Raw genomic sequence first — 16,613 nt, 5'->3', positions numbered from 1 at the left:
GGTCAGTTTTTTCCACGTGGATTGTTTACTTAAAAGTCAGAAAGGTCATGCACCCACAGACTAATTAGATCTACAAAACAACCACAACCTCATTAACAGACAAAACACGTGCTCAATGCTAAATATAATATAATTTAAAGTCACTGTTCTTTCTTCTGTGGCTTCTTCCTGATGAAAGCGTAATAGTAGTAGTTCCCAAATAGGCCTAACATTGCAGCACCATAACCGATAGAGTAGATACAGAAACCTCTGTACAAGTATCCATAAACTGCCTGGGAGATGCCGATGAGAAATTGCACCATCTGAAATTGAGTGATTCGCTTCTTCCAAGTGAAGTCGTGCAAAGGATGTAGTGCTGTTAGAAAATAGTAGCCATACATGAAAACATGCACTGCCGAGTTGAGTGCAAGGATTGGAGTGAGGGCTGGCCAACTGGAACGAGTGTAAGCCCAATCTGTGAGAAGATACCAATTCTAATTGACGCAATCAAGCTATTTTTTACGGTTATCAATTCAAGGGTTTTAATTGAGCCTCTTTGCCATTGAGAGTAAAATACTGAGTATTAAATGCATGTATGTACAGGTAACACTGGACCCAACATTGAATGTCTTCGATTAGAAGACATGCAGTGCTTCACTATACAGTACACAACACACACACATCCTACTCAAAATCGACTATCTATAATTATTGGCTCCAAGTGTCCTATATTCGGACGGTCCATTGCACAACGGCTAGCTAAATCTCCATCACCTGCAAGCAGTGTGATAGTACTGTGATGCCAGACATGAAGAAACGATATTTGACGTGATTTATGACGGAGAATCATATAAACAGTATCCAAGAGTTCCACAAACTTAGAAATCCAGTAAACAAAAAGTCCATGCCTCAGCCACCCCTCTGTATGTTCCATGAGAAAAATGTCACCAACCTTTGAAGAAAATGAAATATACAATGCACTTTGAATGGACACAAAAAATTTTTAAATTGAACACACCTCCCACAGACCAAAAACAAGTGTAGCGAGAGAATAAACACTTAGAATCCAACACACAAAATTGTGCAGAATCAGTGCTCTCCTCAGCTGAAATGCTGGCAAGAGTCTCCTTAGCAGTGGGGACAAGCACACCAGGAGCAGGTAGAGCCCAACAATAGGGGCACTCCTCGACGTAGCAAAGATCCTCACCACTTGGCCTATACACTCTGTGAGGGAAACAGATAGCGCTATATGGCTACAAGTTCGGGATCAAAACTTTTCGACAAAAGTAATGCGCAAGACAGGATCATTGCCATAAATAAATCTATACAACTCACCTAGTTTGTCACCCATACTGCAGTACAGCTAGCCGGTACTATAAAGTATTATCACACCATCTTATTTCAAGCACAGAGGTCACACACGCCTCTGCAAATGGCAGTTGTTCTTGGTACGGATTGTGCTATGTCAATGAGGGCCTCCACTGCTAATTTTTGTTCACTAGTTTAACGATCCGTATCAAATACTACATCCCTAACTTGCTACATTTAGTGGGCCTGATTATGATACAACTGTAATACATGTACCATCATCATACACATAGTAATTATATCAAGGCCTTGAATGGGGGCCTCCAGTGTTTTTTACAGAAGGGTGTGGAATTGAGACAAGCAAACCTATCATGTATACAAGATCAGCAAACCAATGGCCACAGTTGCATGCAGTTGTGTGTAAGGACTCGATCAGGTGGAGGGTGAGTAAACATGTAGTGATGCCACCTTGTACATTGTAATTGCATAGAGGGAGGCTCTTTCCCTTAGACTAAGGGGAATGACCATGCAAATGCTAATTACCATACAATCAGGCTTATATAGTCAGGGATCTATTGTCTTCTTTCAAGACTAGTAACTAGTACAGGCCCCGAGGGCATTATGTAATCCATAATTATGGCATGTTGCACAAGGGCGCCTGCAATAACAGTATGTCAGATATAGACTCCGACGCAAGCCGTGAGGCCCGTGACTTCTGCATGACAAAAAGTCGTAGTGACAGCTGACCAACATTAATTTTGCCATGATACAGTAGGTAGACTGACCCTATGCTTTTTTTTTCACCCATTATTCTGTTTGACATTGTATCAACAGTACTATAAAGTTATGGCTGTTGAAAGATATTCAACTACGTGTACATGTATACACACACACTCCGGCTAAAACATTGTACGACTCATATAAAATCCAATTATTCTCGTAAAAAATCTGTCCAAATGTGATTATTAAGACGTAGGCAAATTAAGACGTAGACATATATAAGACGTAGACATAAACACAGCACACAACGACACAAGCCATAATTAATATATCACGATTCTCATTGTTATCTTGTTGACTTGAACTGATTCATAATAGCCATTTTTGCATGAGAATATCGTTATGCAAAACGTAATGTAATTAACTTGGTGTGGCCTCTATTGACATGCCAGAGGTTGATATTCCCTGAATGCTAAATCCATACTTTCTATTTTTAGCGGTGACAATACTATATTTGTATTGCTATTGAGTGCATTTCTATACTGGCCTGGAGCCTATATACATTGTATAGACATAATAGATCTATAATTATGATAGTCTATAATAATTATTATAGCTTGCTGTAGTTTTTGTGTGCTAGTGTTGTTCTATAGTTGTTGCAGTACTAGTCAGTAGCAGCCACATACTGTTGGAGGTTGCTAGCACAAGGACTTGGCATGAGACAATGGCCACTGGGAAAAACTCAGAGTGAGAGAAAATTCACACCTATATTATACTATAATTATACTCACTTTGTCTTTTGTATATGCAGCTATAATTATATATACAAGTTTGTAGTCAGCTATCAATGATTATTATACTAGTTGATTATGCATCAGTGCATAGGGTATTATAGGTTGCACATTCATGAGACTACAAGGAGCTATATTTTTCTTGTTTGTCTAAAATACCTCTCAGGTATCCCGAATGGCGATAGATAAACTGATTTTATTTTTACTAATACTCTTTCTTTACTAAGCGTTAAATGTATATAACGCAGATGGATTAATGTGATGTGTAGTGTAAATCCTGATTTAATAAGATAGAAGTAAGCGCCTTTCTCACTAGCTGGTTAGGAGTCAAAAGTCAAACTAGAAATAAACGGCACAAGTATTGTAACTTAAACAAAATTATAATAAACCATATAGCGGGTAATTTTCGTGGAGCAAAATATTTGTGGTTTTGGTGGGTTGAAGCCCACGAATGAAGCCTACCTTTACCTGCAGTGCAAGCAGCAACCAACGAAAATATTATCCATGAAGTGACTATTACTCAACCACGAATGTTTTGTCCCCTGAAAAATACCCCCTATATACTAGTATTATACATGTTAATTGCATGTGATGCTCCCAACTATTGTACATGCATGCAGTGCTCAAGAACAGCTGGCTGTGGATCTGTGGGAGGCTGTTATAGATGATGATGTCAGCAAGGTGAGGTCCTTGTTGGGACAGGGGGCCAACCCCAATCACCAGCTGTATTGGAGTGTAGATTGGTATCAGTTTTGGAAGAAAAATAGATACCCTCCAGTACATGAAGCATGCAAGGAAGGTTACCTGGAAATCACCAGGGCACTTGTTAGTGGCGGAGCTGATATTGAGAAAGGGGGTGGATATTGGGGAGGGACTGCATTTCACTATGCGTGTCGAGGAGGACATAAAGAGACTGTTGTGTACCTGTCACAATATGTTAATTGCTTTATTGGTAAGTATATTATGTGTTAGTCGCGTAGTGTTCATAGCTAAAGGAATGATGTATTAATTATTATATTGTGTTGCACATTACTAAACTTACTACGGAATGTGACTTATTTAAGACGTGTTGTCCAAGCTTTTTATTTCGTACAATGTTAGCTATAATAAGGCCAGAAAGTTTTATAGAACATCATTTGACTAAGCTTGTTCCTAATGATTCAAATGGTAGGATTAATTCGTTTTGAAATGGTTACAAACCGTTTTATATGTCAGTGTGTCTATTGTGTATGCAATGTCATCACTTCACTCACCCCACATAGATGTGAGAGACAAGTACAGCCTAACACCACTGCACTATGCTTGTACGGGTGGAAGTATTGAAGTTGTGCAGTACCTAGTGATAATGCTGAAGTGCAATTTTGGTTAGTGATAATACAATCGAAGAGTGTTTATCATTATTTCCCCAAATTATAAACATCTACTTAGAGGACGAGCAGTTATACTGCATGCATGATTGTGTATCATAATTTAATAGGATACAGGATGACTATTATTATTATACCACAAGACGTGTACTTCAATACTAGCTGGTTAGTAACAAGATTCCACGAGAAGCGTGTTTTATTGTTCCCTTCCTGTTGGCCAATCCTGTACTGACATCACCACCCTTCTCACATGGCCATTAATTTTGATGGCTGTATTAATTGTAACTGAGCAGCATGCGTATACTTGTGATTGAAAGTGCAGGGCAAAGCAATTGGCTGCATGATATGGTGTGTACATGACTGATATTGCACTATATACATGTACTTCACAGACCTGAACTATTTAATATTTAGATGCACTAACTCACAGAGTTAACTTTTTCTTGTCTTGTCGCACAGGTTTAAGAGATAAGTACAACCAGATACCACTGCACTGTGCTTGTTATCATGGTCACAAAGACGTTGTACAGTGGTTAGTGGAGGAGTGCAAGTGTGATGTTGGTGAGTAATTAATGTCTGTAGTGAGTATATCGTTTCAGATCCTCTGATGGAAATGTAGACAGTAAACTCTCGCTATTCCAGCCCTGCAGTTGTATCATGCAGCCATATAATTACGGCACCGTAACACAAGCTTGACTATAGTTGTTGCATGTGCTCCATAAGATACAGGATGACTCTAAATAATGTATATATAGGCATCCTGTACTCGATACGTATATTGATGTGGTGATTTTTGTGTGATTGTGTGTGTGGTATTGTATACCAACGTCAATGTCGTCAGTAACGACTATATACAACATATCTGTCTCTCAGTCCCTCATCTGTCCATACAGATATGACTGATTATGGCGGGAGGACTCCTCTTGACGTGGCAGTATACGAAGGTCGCACTAAAGTTATTGACTATCTTAAGTCTCTACGGATGCGCTCTACTTCAGAATCCGAACCAGGTATATGCATATGTGTAACTGTCTAGAACTTGTGTGTATAATTATAGCTTATTCATAACTGACTAATTCCCCAACAGTGGACTCAAGGATTTTGGGTTAGAGTTAGAGTATAGAGATGGCTTAATTGAGCTTAACAATTAAAGGTCAACTCTTATACTTTTCCTTTTACAGCCAGTTTTAAAAACCAAAGCTACTTGCAAAAACTGGATGAGCTGCTGGCCGACAAAACTAATACGATTGAGCTTCAGTACCTCAAGATGCACTTTATCAGTCCCTCGGGTGTTGGAAAAACAACCACTCGACAGCGTCTTGTTAGATCGATTATTAACCTGTCTTTGCTGCCCGAAGATCAAAGGAAACGTTGCAGTACATTTCTTGCCGAGTGCGAACAAATATTGGCCTTTGTAGACAAATCTGGAACAAAGCTTGAATTCAAAACATCTTCAAATCTGGAGGAGGAAACACAGTTTATCTTCTCTTACCTTATGTCATGTGAAAACAGCACCATCAGCAATATTAGTCCACCTGATAAACAGCCGAAAAAATCACAAGGTTTCGCCTCTTCAAAAGAAACAACTAATGTCGAGAAAGAACCTCTTAACAAGAGCGATGAAACCGTCTCAACTGGACTGGAGAGACAAAAAGTTATGAATGTGTCTGTGACCACAGTTGATGTTGGAAAGGTTGTCACAAGACTCCGTAGTATTGTGGGTTCGGGAAAGTACAGCAAAGAGCTGCAAAGCAATGTCCTACTCAATCTGGTTGATATTGGAGGGCAGCCTGGATTCATGGAGATGTTTCCATTCCTAAGCAAAGGTGCAGGAATTTTTCTGTCATTCTTTCGACTGGACAAAGACCTCGATGACTTGTGTCAAGTATCCTACGAACGAGGTAGTGACAAGATCACACCATATGTTTCAACTTATACAAGCAGAGAAACGCTCTCTCAAGTCCTCTCAGCTATCAGCCACTATACGAAGATTGACTCGGATATTGATCGTGAGTTGTGCAATAAACTTGGCAAACTAGGCTCCGCTAAGCCTGTTGCTACCCTCATAGGTACTTTCAAGGATGAACTTGAAATGCAAATCAAGGTGGATCTTTTGTATGAGAAATTTTGTACGTCAAGAAAAGCTGTGAACAAGACACGTACCACTGCCAGCAAAAGTGACAGCACCACTACCAGCAAGAGTGATAGTATCACTGCCAGCGAGACCACTGCTCAAAATATTGAGATTTCCCACGAACAAAACAAAGCAATTCGGAACATTTTGACTCGAAAAAAGTATAATGATAAGCAAGCCAACGTCAGTGCAGAAGACATGGCTGCCATTCAGCGAACAGTCAGCCAACACCTTAACTCAGATGCTTTCAAAAAAGACGTCAAAGACCGTTTAGAGCAGAAGTTGGAAGAGAAAAACGAAGCCGTGAGCACGATTACCAGCAAGTTTGAAGATTTACTTTCTAACCCAAAAGATAGGAACTTCATACCAGTTGACAACTATGAAGGCACTGATTCTGATATGGATCCTCTTCGTGAACATCTTCGTGGCATATTGAGTAGCTATTTCAAAGATACCAACCTTCGAATTCGCCCACAGCAGCTTTTGTTTGGAGTTGTTCTGAGAAAGGAGTTTGACATTGTATCTATCGAAGATTGCATTCGTATCGGTACCGAGGGGTTAAATATGAGAGAAGAGGAGGTTCGATTCACCGTTTGGTACCTGGAGCTTTGATCTATCAACCAGAGATCAAAGACAAAGATTGTTGGTTTGAGAACTTTGTCATTTGCAACCCCCAAGTGGTATTCAACAGCCTCAGTGCTCTTGTTGTCAAGCCGCTACTGGAGCTCCATTCTGAAGAGAGCAGTATTCAGTTTAAGGAAACTGAGAGAAAGAATTGGACACTCAAAGGACAATTCTCTCTGGAAACAATCACTCGATGCTATTCGGAGGAAAACAAGGATGTGAAGAAAGGCCAGTTGATTCCTGTTGAGAAGCTACTCATACTACTTGAGCATTCCCATCTTTTGGCCACCATCACAACAGTGGTGAAGAATAGCCATATTACAGAAATGGTTAAAATAATGTACTTCATGCCCGCTATTCTCAAGTGTGCATCTCGCGAGGAACTATTGAAGCCATCACCTCCCACTGGAATTGACACACCCTCTCCCATCAAGTTCACATTTGACCCCCAATACGTTCCCATTGGAATATTCTGTGCCATGATCAGTGAATTGGTTTCAAGGGGAGGTAAAGGAATTCTGGGCATGACGTGGAAACTTGCCGCTGATTCCTCAGTAAAGAGAAACCTCGTCTCATTTCACATTGACGAGTCTGCCGAACATTTCGTTACCCTGATTGCTCATGTGGATTGCTACGAGGTACGGGTTATTCGACAGGACAGGAAATATACAATGCACGAGCTCTGTTCCTACGTCCTCTCAACGGTCCTCTTTATCATGAAGGAAATCAGTCCTCTTCTGTCTCCGATCATCGCGTTTGATTGCTACTGCGGCAAACATGAAAATGGTTCTAAACTTTGCCTCCTCACACAAGGATTGCATCCATGCTTTAAATGTACCAGTGCAATCTCTCTGAGCCCCCACCAAGAATGCTGGTTTGCAAACGTTAGTATACCTATACAATTGTGCCTACATTAATGTTGGTCAGCATTAAGTTTATTTATTCGTAAATTGAGTAATTAATTTGTTTCTATGTGTTCAGGAAGCCAGCATAGGCGGGGGTGTTTCTCTCCTGGCTCTGCCTTTTGCCTCTGATTTAGAGGACCTAGAGCCAAGCCTTGCTTTCAAGTGGAGCAAAAGAAGACCTGAAATTAGTGGTCGAAGAAACAAATTGGAACTCAAGGACTTGTTAGATGGTCACTTCGAGGGCTTTATCAGTTGCAAAATCTCTAAGAACCAGAAGCCATTTTTTACTGTATACCACTGCCTGAAAAAGAGTGTCGGTAAAATAATTTTAAGCATGCAGAATTTGTCTTTTACTTGTGTATATACTGTAGCATATTCAGCTTCCTTTACAGAACGTACTAGTTCAATACACATGCATGCATAACTGTAATTTTGGTTGTTTACGCTCTTGGACTATTCTTTCTAGGTTGTTTCGCGTTTATCAAGGCTTTACGTAACATTATGTATTCATGTAATTCTTGGTTGCTGACACTTTTTTTAGTTAAAATTCTTTCTGGGTTGGTTTTAACTTCCATATAATTATAATTATGCTTACTCAACAATGCTCATCAAGGCTTCATGTTACCAAAATTGACAGCATTATACATGTAGCATGTGCAAACCACTTACCATATTAAATGCTTATCAAGGCTTATAATTCACGTAACCAACGATGACAAGAACTCTTACAACTGTATAGCCTGTTGCAAATCCACTTACCAGCGAATGTTAGCACTATACATAATTATATACATGCAAGTAGTCCAGTCATAAGTGTAATAATTTTGAATAGCCTTGACCGTTGCATTGTATGTGTATATAAGTGGGTCTCATGTGATTATTATGTTATCACCCTCATAGATAAGGCAGCGACTCAACTAGATGTAGCTACTCATGGACTCCCTGAGACAGGTATTTATCAAAATTAATAGTACATGAGCTAGCTCTGTTTGTGGTGTATATTTCACCAGTATAGTATAAGCTACTATAGGTACATCGTCCTTCGGAAATAATTAATGTCATATAATTATTATGATAGTTCAACAACATGAGACTACAGCGACTGCAGTTCAGTTGAGTCAAGAGTGCTCGGAAGAAGCTCTTCTCCAGTTGTCTACCGAGATTGCTGGATACAACAAATACAAGCACAGGCTGGGCGTGAGTCGTGCTGATTTAGACGAAATCGATAACGATCCAAGAAACTTCTACAGTACCCAAGGCAAATTTTACTCTGCTCTACTGAAATGGAAGAGTACTAGTATTGATTTGGACAATCCATCAACATCAACAGCAACTTATGGTCGACTAGTGGAAATTGCTAAGGAGGACAAGGACGGGGAGGCAGTTCGTAGCATTCATAAGGCTTGTATCAAGCATACAAGTGAGTTACCTAACTAACATGCATGTGAATAACGAACACACAATAACTTTTTACCGTATTAGTATGGGGAATTATTAATCGGGAATGATCGTGAATTTATAAACTGAAAGCATGCACCAATTAGATCGGTCAGAAAACAGTGTTTTTTTCACCTTCGAAGATATTGCATTCAAGCTAGTCTCATAATCATTATTTTTCAACTCACTAGTTGTCTTCGTTAGCAGTTAAAGCATTCCTTGATCGTGAAAGTGTCTAGTTCGCTCAAACAGCTCATTAAAAAAAAAGGTCGTGGCATGTGCGCTATTAATTTGTTATGGGAGGTGATTACTGCCAAAAATTAATTAGCAGTGAAAAGTATATAGGTACGTTTTGTAAAAATAGGTGGTGCTGTTTTTTTTTACAGAGGTGCGTTTTTAAAAATAAGTGCTGCTGCTTTTTATACAGAGCCTGTGCGTTTTAAAAAATGGAGTGGTGCAATTTTTTTTAGAGAGGTGTGTTTTGTACAGAGGTGCGTTTTGTAGAGAGGTGCGCTTTGTAGAGAGGTGCGCTTTTCAGTGAGGTGCATTTTCAGAGAAAGGTGCATTTTTCGGAGAGGTGCATTTTGTAGTTTTTCACGTAACTCCATCCATGAGATGATCATGTGATTTGGTCACATGCATGACCTTGGAGCGGCAGGCTAGCTGGTGCTATTTGTGTCCCTGCATGCTTTCCACATGTATGGCACTCTGCATGCGTCCCTGAGCTGTGCGGAGTGATTCGATATTCCACAGCGGTAACAAGATTGGCGGTACTCCTTTTGCTTTGTATGATCTTGATGAAGGGATTAGGGTCTACAGCTAGGTTTCAGCAGCAGCTTAATTGGTGCTCTCCATCTTAATAGCAAAGCCACGTGGAGAAGAAAGTATAACGTTCCTTCTGTTTTGCTTCCGCCACGCGAGCATGTTTTTTCTAAAAATGAACCCTACAAAATTCACCTTTCTGAAAATAATTATACCTCTCTAGCTATAATACAAAACACACCTCTCTATATACCTTAAGGTGACATATTTTCACAGGTAGATTTGTTTGCGTTTTTACAGTTTTGTACATTTTGCTGGTATAATTGTTTGCAAATGTCGATCTGGATACATTAAACAAGAGGGCGGCCAATTATTTGCGAATACTAATTTTTGCGATTTTACTCCATTCGCAGAAATAGCAGAAATTAACACACGCGAAAATAATAATGTCACCGGTACATGCAATTAACATTCACTAAAAAAAATTGCACCACTTATTTTTGCAAAACGCACCTCTACTTTTAAAATGCTAATTTTAGCGGTAATCACCTCCTATAATTTTTATCTGCCAAGAAATGCTTTTATGACTGTGCTGTATATAATTATAATTATGATTGTATATAGTACGTATAGTGCACAAAATAATTGCCATGCATGCATGCAATGTGTAATTATACATTTTTTCCTGTGATGAGCTTCAATATTGGGCATGCATGATTTTACACTGTAGCCATAAATAATTATTATTATTATTAGTGTAAAATCTCAAATAATAGCATATTACTGTGTACATGCAGTACGTCCTTCTACTACCTCTCTCTGTAAAATCTGATGCTCTAAATCCATGCATGCAATTAACTCTTTCCATCGAAGCGCTTCATCCAAACTTTCGCTATAAAAATTATTACCTTATAATTATTACCTTATTGAGAGGCGTTTTTCTCGATACTACATTTCACGGCTTCGAGTTTCCGACGCGCATAACTCGGGTATGAAACTAATTAAGCATATATATCATTGTGTAGGCGATGCTTTAATTGCTCTATCGTATATATATGTCGGTACTTTTAGCCTGCTCCAAAAGTCTGGTTTTCCCAGAGCCTGTCACTGATAATAATTATTATGTGATGTATATAAATTATATATAATTATACATATAATAATTATACAGATGTCATAATAATTATTATTGTCTGCACCTATAATAATATCATTTTATACAGGCAATATTGAAGTGGCCATGGAGATATAATAGTGGATGATATAAATTAAGGATTATCATTATGATACGTATACCTATGATACGTATACCACAATTATAATTATAGAACTCGAGATGAACTGAACTCATGTATGTCACTATATAGTCATGCATGACCTGTACTATTACTTCCAAATTAATAATGGTTAATTTTTTTATCGTGATTTTTTAAGTTTGTGTGCACAATTTAATGGGAGGCAGAATTATTTGAAGTATAAAATTTTGCAGACTAGTTAAAAAAGTGACTATAGTTTGGTTGGTGTGGGTGAGGATAAGATTCTAAAACAGTCAAGACACACTCGCACTTTCTTAGTGATCTTGAGTCTCTTCACTTCACTCTCAAACTGACTGCACCTGTGTGAGGATGGGATGAGGTGTTTTTATTCTATAATTATTATAAACGGCCGGGTATACGATTTAATTTTTAGCGAGTTTCCACAATTTATTTTGTATGCTTTATATTTTACACACGAAAACATTTTCTCCTATATTATATTTTGAAACGTGAGAGTTTTCTAAGCTATAGTTCAGTTCGCCTACTTTGTATATACCGTACTCTACCGAGATTACACCCACCCTAATTGCACGCTACAAAGCAGCTACAGGTGGGATGTAAAACATCGAAACAGCTCTTGAAATACAATGAATACATCAACGGTAAATGCATGGGTAAAGTAGCTAGGTATAAAGAGTCAAGATTCTGCATCAGAAGGTTGTTCCTTGTCACTGTCAGAGTACGTCTTCAACAGAGATTCAGAGAAGATTGTCCTTGTCCTTGTCTCTTATACTTGCTAATATAATCTAGCTATATCTAGCTATATATCTAGCTATATTCAGCGTACACAATAAACTGCTAAACCTTTTCTTGACAACTTGCTCACTGACAAATGCATCACTTCCTGGTGGGTGAATTTTCGAGGCAAATTAGCCTATGCAGGAACTTTCACTCAAAAGTGGGGGTGGGCGTAATTTCGGACGTGGGCGTAATCTCGGTAGAGTACGGTACATGTAGTATTAATTTCCTAACACACCCACTGTCACTTACTTGGCACAGAATATCTTGCCACAGTCCCTGCAATGATGCTTCCTCTCAATTAGTCCAAACTCAATCTTACACCTCATACAGTTATCCACTGACTCATCCTTTAACCAGTGCTCCATTACATTGCCTTCAGGTGTGTGGGTGTGTGGAGGGGATAGGTAAAGGTAAGTATACTGTAAACTGTGCATAAATGTACGTAGAGCTGTACATCCTTCATAATTATTTACATGTAGGAGTTCTTTTTTTTGCGGTCTATAAGGGAAATGATAATTATTGGGGTGATGTTGTGAGATTAGATTACTAAATTAATGTTTGAACTATGACATTGTGCTCTGGGGCAAAATAATTTAATTATTACATAGGAACGGGTACTTTATACTGACGGCTATGTATAGGTGGCAAGTGAAGGCACACAAGCAACCCATATTACTATAAATATCTTACCTGAATTGTCGGAGACAGTCCAACTGAATATCCTTCCCCTAGCATCTCCAACATACAGTCTGCGATGATCCCTGAGAGGAAGCAGACAAATACGATAATGGACAAAAACCAACCTACATGTACACACAAATGACTTTGTATATAACAATAATAAAGCATGCAGACCAAAATTAATGACAGGCCATGGCTGCATGTTGCATGTACACACGTACCTGTATGATACGTACCTGTATGATAATTCAGAGCTTAATTGTGCTGACTGAGCATACCATAACATACAATAGCCAACAGCGGAATTTTAGCTACAAGAGAATTGCATTGTATATACCCACTTTGATATGCATAGAGAGGTGACAGCTGCAGGTGTATCGTTGTCCTTCCTGTTGAAGGAGGTGTGCATGGTGAGGGTGTGCACCAGAGACAGCTTACGGAACCACACCCCAGCTGTGTGTAAGAAGGGGGAGCAAGTGAACGTTCATTATTTAATCAACAGTGACTATAATTAATACCTACATGTACAAAACCAAACAGGTGATTCTCAACGAGAAATTATTTTATTTTATGGAAGTTTACATGTTTACATGTACACAATCCATTTTGTGAACATTAGAGCAGGAGCATTCCACATCAATGTGTTACATTGTACTTATAATGAATCAGAGAGGGTGTTCTGATTCCACTACACGATTAAAGAGCCTTGATAATCTACCCACTTTTCTTTTTCATTTCCTCATCAATTCTTCTCTGCTCTGCCATCAGCTCCTCGTAACTAGGAGGTTGCTTAGGAGGTTGCTTAGGCTGCTCCACAATTTCCTTCTTTGCTTCCTCTATTGGCCCAGCCTTAGATCCACCTGTGACCTCTGAAGAAGAAAAAAAACAATCAATCCGATTGCAAACAAGTCAGCAAGACAAAAATACTAATTATTGTTCAAAACATTTATCGGGAATTCAAAAATTTTAACCAAGCACATGCCCATAATTATACTGTATGTATACACACAATACGTACACTTGTACCTTGTGTTTCTTTGTTGACTGGTAGGCGTTTAGATTCTAAGGCTACTTTATCTTCCACATCAGTAAACACTATGTCGCCACCGTCAGTCTGATCATGTGACTGAGGATTCAGTTGTTTGTGCAACTGTACAGTGTCCATATCACATGATCCATCATCTGACTCGATATCAGTGGCATGTGACTCCTGCTTTAGTTCTCCAGGGATAGATACTGTCAATTCCTCGTCGTGTCTATTCACGTCTAGTAGTAAGTCGATATCATGTCTGTCCAGCCTATCTTCAATGCTTGCTTCTATGTGTGCATATGGGTCATTAACGAATACTGGTTTAACAGGAGGAGCGGGGGTGGTTTGTGCTGATTCAGCGAAGTGAGCGGGATTAAAGTCTGGGAATGATTCACTCTCTCTGGCTTTGAGCACTGCAGACAGCATTACAGCTTGCAATAGAACATGACACACACAATGGCTATACTTACCTGTGGTGTTGGGCAGAGAAGGTGTAGAGTTGGCCCTGTCTCTCTGAGTGGCCACCTTCAGCTTCTCCACCACTGATGACACTCGGGACCGAGGGAAGGTATCCATCTCAGCCTCTGTGGAGGGGCCGATAACATAATAATTTTATTATGGTTTAACGTACATGTATGTATGCGGATAAACCAATGACGAGGTTGTATAGATTGTCATGTATTACGAGCCAGGGAGGAATCATCTACTGTACATGTATGTTTAATGTACATGTACACTTTATAAGAATATCACGTACATACATCTCTTGATATGTACATGTACAATGATTCATTCATGACATTGTCATAAATCCACGAAGCTAAACTCCCAAAGAGCTAGAGAATGTTATTTTGTTAAACTTAAATCAGTGCATGTACACCATGCATAGGCTCTCAAAAGTAACTCTCCCCTATATGGAATGGCTTGTAGAGTGTTTGTCTGACCATAGATAGAGTAGAGAGGGATTGGAAACGGAAGTTACAATGAAGTCTACGTAGTGGCTCTGGGACCATCCGTGTATCTCTTCATAACTCCCGCAAAACTTATTGTGTCCAAAGCATACATCTCAGAGCTACCCCCATTACTGAATCACATGCCCCATGATAGTACATGTACATGTAGGTATCAATTGGAAACGAAGAAAATATAATCTCGATTGTCGTGAAGTAGCTAGAGGTACACAGAGCGCTTTTTCATGCTTGTGTTCCTATAGTACCTTTGATATACATGTAGCTAAGGCTGTGTTACTGTAACTAAATAGAGTCCTGTGTCCCAAATGGCCTCGAGTATGAGATGAAAGTTTATGTTTAGCAGCAGAACGGCTCGTGGACTTCTTACAGAGAGCAAAACAATTCTCATGAATTATTCATGAACATTTAGCCCTTATGTTAAAAAGTAAGCCTCGGTTAAAACCGCGGAGATACACGGATGGTACTTCGAGGATACTTCCGTTTCCAATCCCTCTCTACTCTATCTATGGTCTGACCTGCGTTGATAGATGCCTCCAGTGACTTGCTTCTCCTCTTCTTAGTCCCGTCATCGCGACTGGTGGTGTACTCCAGTGACCACACCTACAGGTGGGAGATGGATAAAACTTTATATATAATTATATAATTAATGTACCTTGTACATGTATCATGGGATAAAAATTACCAATGCATGCTCTGTAGGAAAGAGATGATCTAGAGATGAAACACATGCACTAGACTTACTAACTTACTTACCCTGACAACTCCATCTGTTGACCCAGTGATGATCACATTTTCCTTGTCCCACTCATAAAACTGCAGGGACACAACGCACAGCTTGTAATAAACCCTACATGCCTACAGCTACATGTACACATGGGCACACAGCTTTGTACAGGACCAAACGAATACATTCATCCATTCAACATTGCAAGAGCAAGTGAAATTGTAACAATGGGCTACATACAGTACATGAAATAGGAATAAAAGACTGGTTGCCGTTATGCGGGATACCAAATCTTAGACTAATGCAATAGACACACTCACCTCGGAGACAGTGCAGCAAGTGATTCGGTAGTTGCTGAAATTGGGGAGGGTGCTCTCAGCCAACAGAGTACCGTTAACAGTCCATAGTCGCACCTGGTTCTTGGTGCACGATACGATGTTGCCCTAGTAACATGAGAGATTGAACAACACGCCAATAAAAAGCACACTACAACACAATGGTTCTATGAAATACTGTATTCGACCATAAACATGATACAAATCATAAGATGATAACCCTGTTACTGTTACTACTAACGACACTCACATTCATCTGGTTGATGGTTACCACGACGATAGAGCCAGAGTGATGGCTCAGCTGCCTTACAAACGAGAAGCTATTAATGTCCCACAGAATGCATGTATGGTCCTGCATGGAGGTCAGGGTTCAAAGGTGTGTGTGCAAGAGGCCTTACACTAATGTGCATGCATGTACATATATACTGTACTATGTTAAATCGACCCATTTAACCTTTGATCCTGAGACGACAAGGTTGTAGTTGGACGATGCAGCTACACAAGTGACGGGTGCAGTGTGTCCGTGGAGGGTGTGCTTTAAATGGAGCTGCATTGAAGACTTCTCTTTCTGCCGAGAGATCAGCTCCCATACACACACAACCTACGTATGAGGGAAAAAGGTTTCACAATAGTTTTCCTCTGCACCATGCAGTTATACAGTGCATCCAGTCTAGAGAGTAGAATACAAAAATTGGTGAGTAGTTGTACTTAGATGTATCGCAAGATTGGAACATTTCTAAGAAATTGTGCTGATACCATTGTATAGGTAAAAGAATAAGCTACAACAT

The 16,613-nt window shown here is 39.5% G+C and overlaps 4 protein-coding genes across 7 annotated transcripts in view; 2 read left to right on the top strand and 2 right to left on the bottom strand.

Annotated features, from left to right (window-relative positions):
- Nucleotides 1–6: 6 nt before the first annotated feature.
- LOC135337803 (very long chain fatty acid elongase 7-like) lies at nucleotides 7–1,475 on the bottom strand. Its single transcript, XM_064533797.1, has 4 exons — nucleotides 1,315–1,475; nucleotides 998–1,203; nucleotides 754–931; nucleotides 7–454 (listed from the first exon to the last, which is right to left on the bottom strand). Exons 1-4 carry the CDS (start codon nucleotides 1,328–1,330, stop codon nucleotides 141–143), a joined length of 714 nt encoding a protein of 237 aa, XP_064389867.1. The 5' UTR covers nucleotides 1,331–1,475; the 3' UTR covers nucleotides 7–140.
- Nucleotides 1,476–1,493: 18 nt separating this feature from the next.
- Nucleotides 1,494–6,911, top strand: LOC135337763 (uncharacterized). The gene is made up of 6 exons (XM_064533743.1): nucleotides 1,494–2,754; nucleotides 3,419–3,750; nucleotides 4,061–4,162; nucleotides 4,625–4,726; nucleotides 5,059–5,175; nucleotides 5,347–6,911. Exons 1-6 carry the CDS (start codon nucleotides 2,732–2,734, stop codon nucleotides 6,909–6,911), a joined length of 2,241 nt encoding a protein of 746 aa, XP_064389813.1. The 5' UTR covers nucleotides 1,494–2,731.
- Nucleotides 6,907–11,452, top strand: LOC135337777 (uncharacterized). The gene is made up of 5 exons (XM_064533766.1): nucleotides 6,907–7,807; nucleotides 7,905–8,145; nucleotides 8,729–8,779; nucleotides 8,907–9,248; nucleotides 11,251–11,452. The coding sequence occupies exons 1-5, from the start codon at nucleotides 7,250–7,252 to the stop codon at nucleotides 11,277–11,279; spliced, it is 1,221 nt and encodes a 406-aa protein (XP_064389836.1). The 5' UTR covers nucleotides 6,907–7,249; the 3' UTR covers nucleotides 11,280–11,452.
- Nucleotides 11,418–16,613, bottom strand: part of LOC135337742 (WD repeat and FYVE domain-containing protein 3-like) — a 38,684-nt gene continuing 33,488 nt past the window's right edge. For all 4 annotated transcript variants that reach the window (XM_064533703.1, XM_064533721.1, XM_064533730.1 and 1 more), the window contains exons 67-78: nucleotides 16,280–16,426; nucleotides 16,076–16,177; nucleotides 15,811–15,933; nucleotides 15,520–15,579; nucleotides 15,282–15,366; nucleotides 14,266–14,379; nucleotides 13,792–14,208; nucleotides 13,488–13,634; nucleotides 13,107–13,218; nucleotides 12,775–12,845; nucleotides 12,334–12,457; nucleotides 11,418–11,642 (exon numbers count right to left, since the gene is read on the bottom strand). In XM_064533703.1, coding sequence (XP_064389773.1) covers nucleotides 11,534–11,642; nucleotides 12,334–12,457; nucleotides 12,775–12,845; nucleotides 13,107–13,218; nucleotides 13,488–13,634; nucleotides 13,792–14,208; nucleotides 14,266–14,379; nucleotides 15,282–15,366; nucleotides 15,520–15,579; nucleotides 15,811–15,933; nucleotides 16,076–16,177; nucleotides 16,280–16,426 — 1,611 coding nt within the window. In that variant the 3' untranslated portion in view covers nucleotides 11,418–11,533. The remainder of the gene's footprint in view (nucleotides 11,643–12,333; nucleotides 12,458–12,774; nucleotides 12,846–13,106; nucleotides 13,219–13,487; nucleotides 13,635–13,791; nucleotides 14,209–14,265; nucleotides 14,380–15,281; nucleotides 15,367–15,519; nucleotides 15,580–15,810; nucleotides 15,934–16,075; nucleotides 16,178–16,279; nucleotides 16,427–16,613) is intronic.

The sequence above is a fragment of the Halichondria panicea genome, chromosome 1 (genome assembly GCF_963675165.1).
Source record: "Halichondria panicea chromosome 1, odHalPani1.1, whole genome shotgun sequence".
Classification (NCBI taxonomy): Eukaryota; Metazoa; Porifera; class Demospongiae; order Suberitida; family Halichondriidae; genus Halichondria; species Halichondria panicea.
The sequence above is the reverse complement of the archived record's forward strand: the minus strand, read 5'-3'. Positions and strand labels throughout refer to the sequence as shown.

Coding starts and splice junctions, on each gene's coding strand:
- LOC135337803 (XM_064533797.1), bottom strand. Junction 932..997: donor TTGTTTTTGGTCTGTGGGAG/GTGTGTTCAATT, acceptor TTTTCTTCAAAG/GTTGGTGACATTTTTCTCAT. Junction 455..753: donor TACTATCACACTGCTTGCAG/GTGATGGAGATT, acceptor ATCTTCTCACAG/ATTGGGCTTACACTCGTTCC.
- LOC135337763 (XM_064533743.1), top strand. CDS start 2,732: ATGGCCACTGGGAAAAACTCAGA. Junction 2,755..3,418: donor GCCACTGGGAAAAACTCAGA/GTGAGAGAAAAT, acceptor ACATGCATGCAG/TGCTCAAGAACAGCTGGCTG. Junction 4,163..4,624: donor AATGCTGAAGTGCAATTTTG/GTTAGTGATAAT, acceptor CTTGTCGCACAG/GTTTAAGAGATAAGTACAAC.
- LOC135337777 (XM_064533766.1), top strand. CDS start 7,250: ATGGTTAAAATAATGTACTTCATGCCCGCTATTCTCAAGTGTGCATCT. Junction 7,808..7,904: donor AAGAATGCTGGTTTGCAAAC/GTTAGTATACCT, acceptor CTATGTGTTCAG/GAAGCCAGCATAGGCGGGGG. Junction 8,780..8,906: donor TCATGGACTCCCTGAGACAG/GTATTTATCAAA, acceptor TTATTATGATAG/TTCAACAACATGAGACTACA.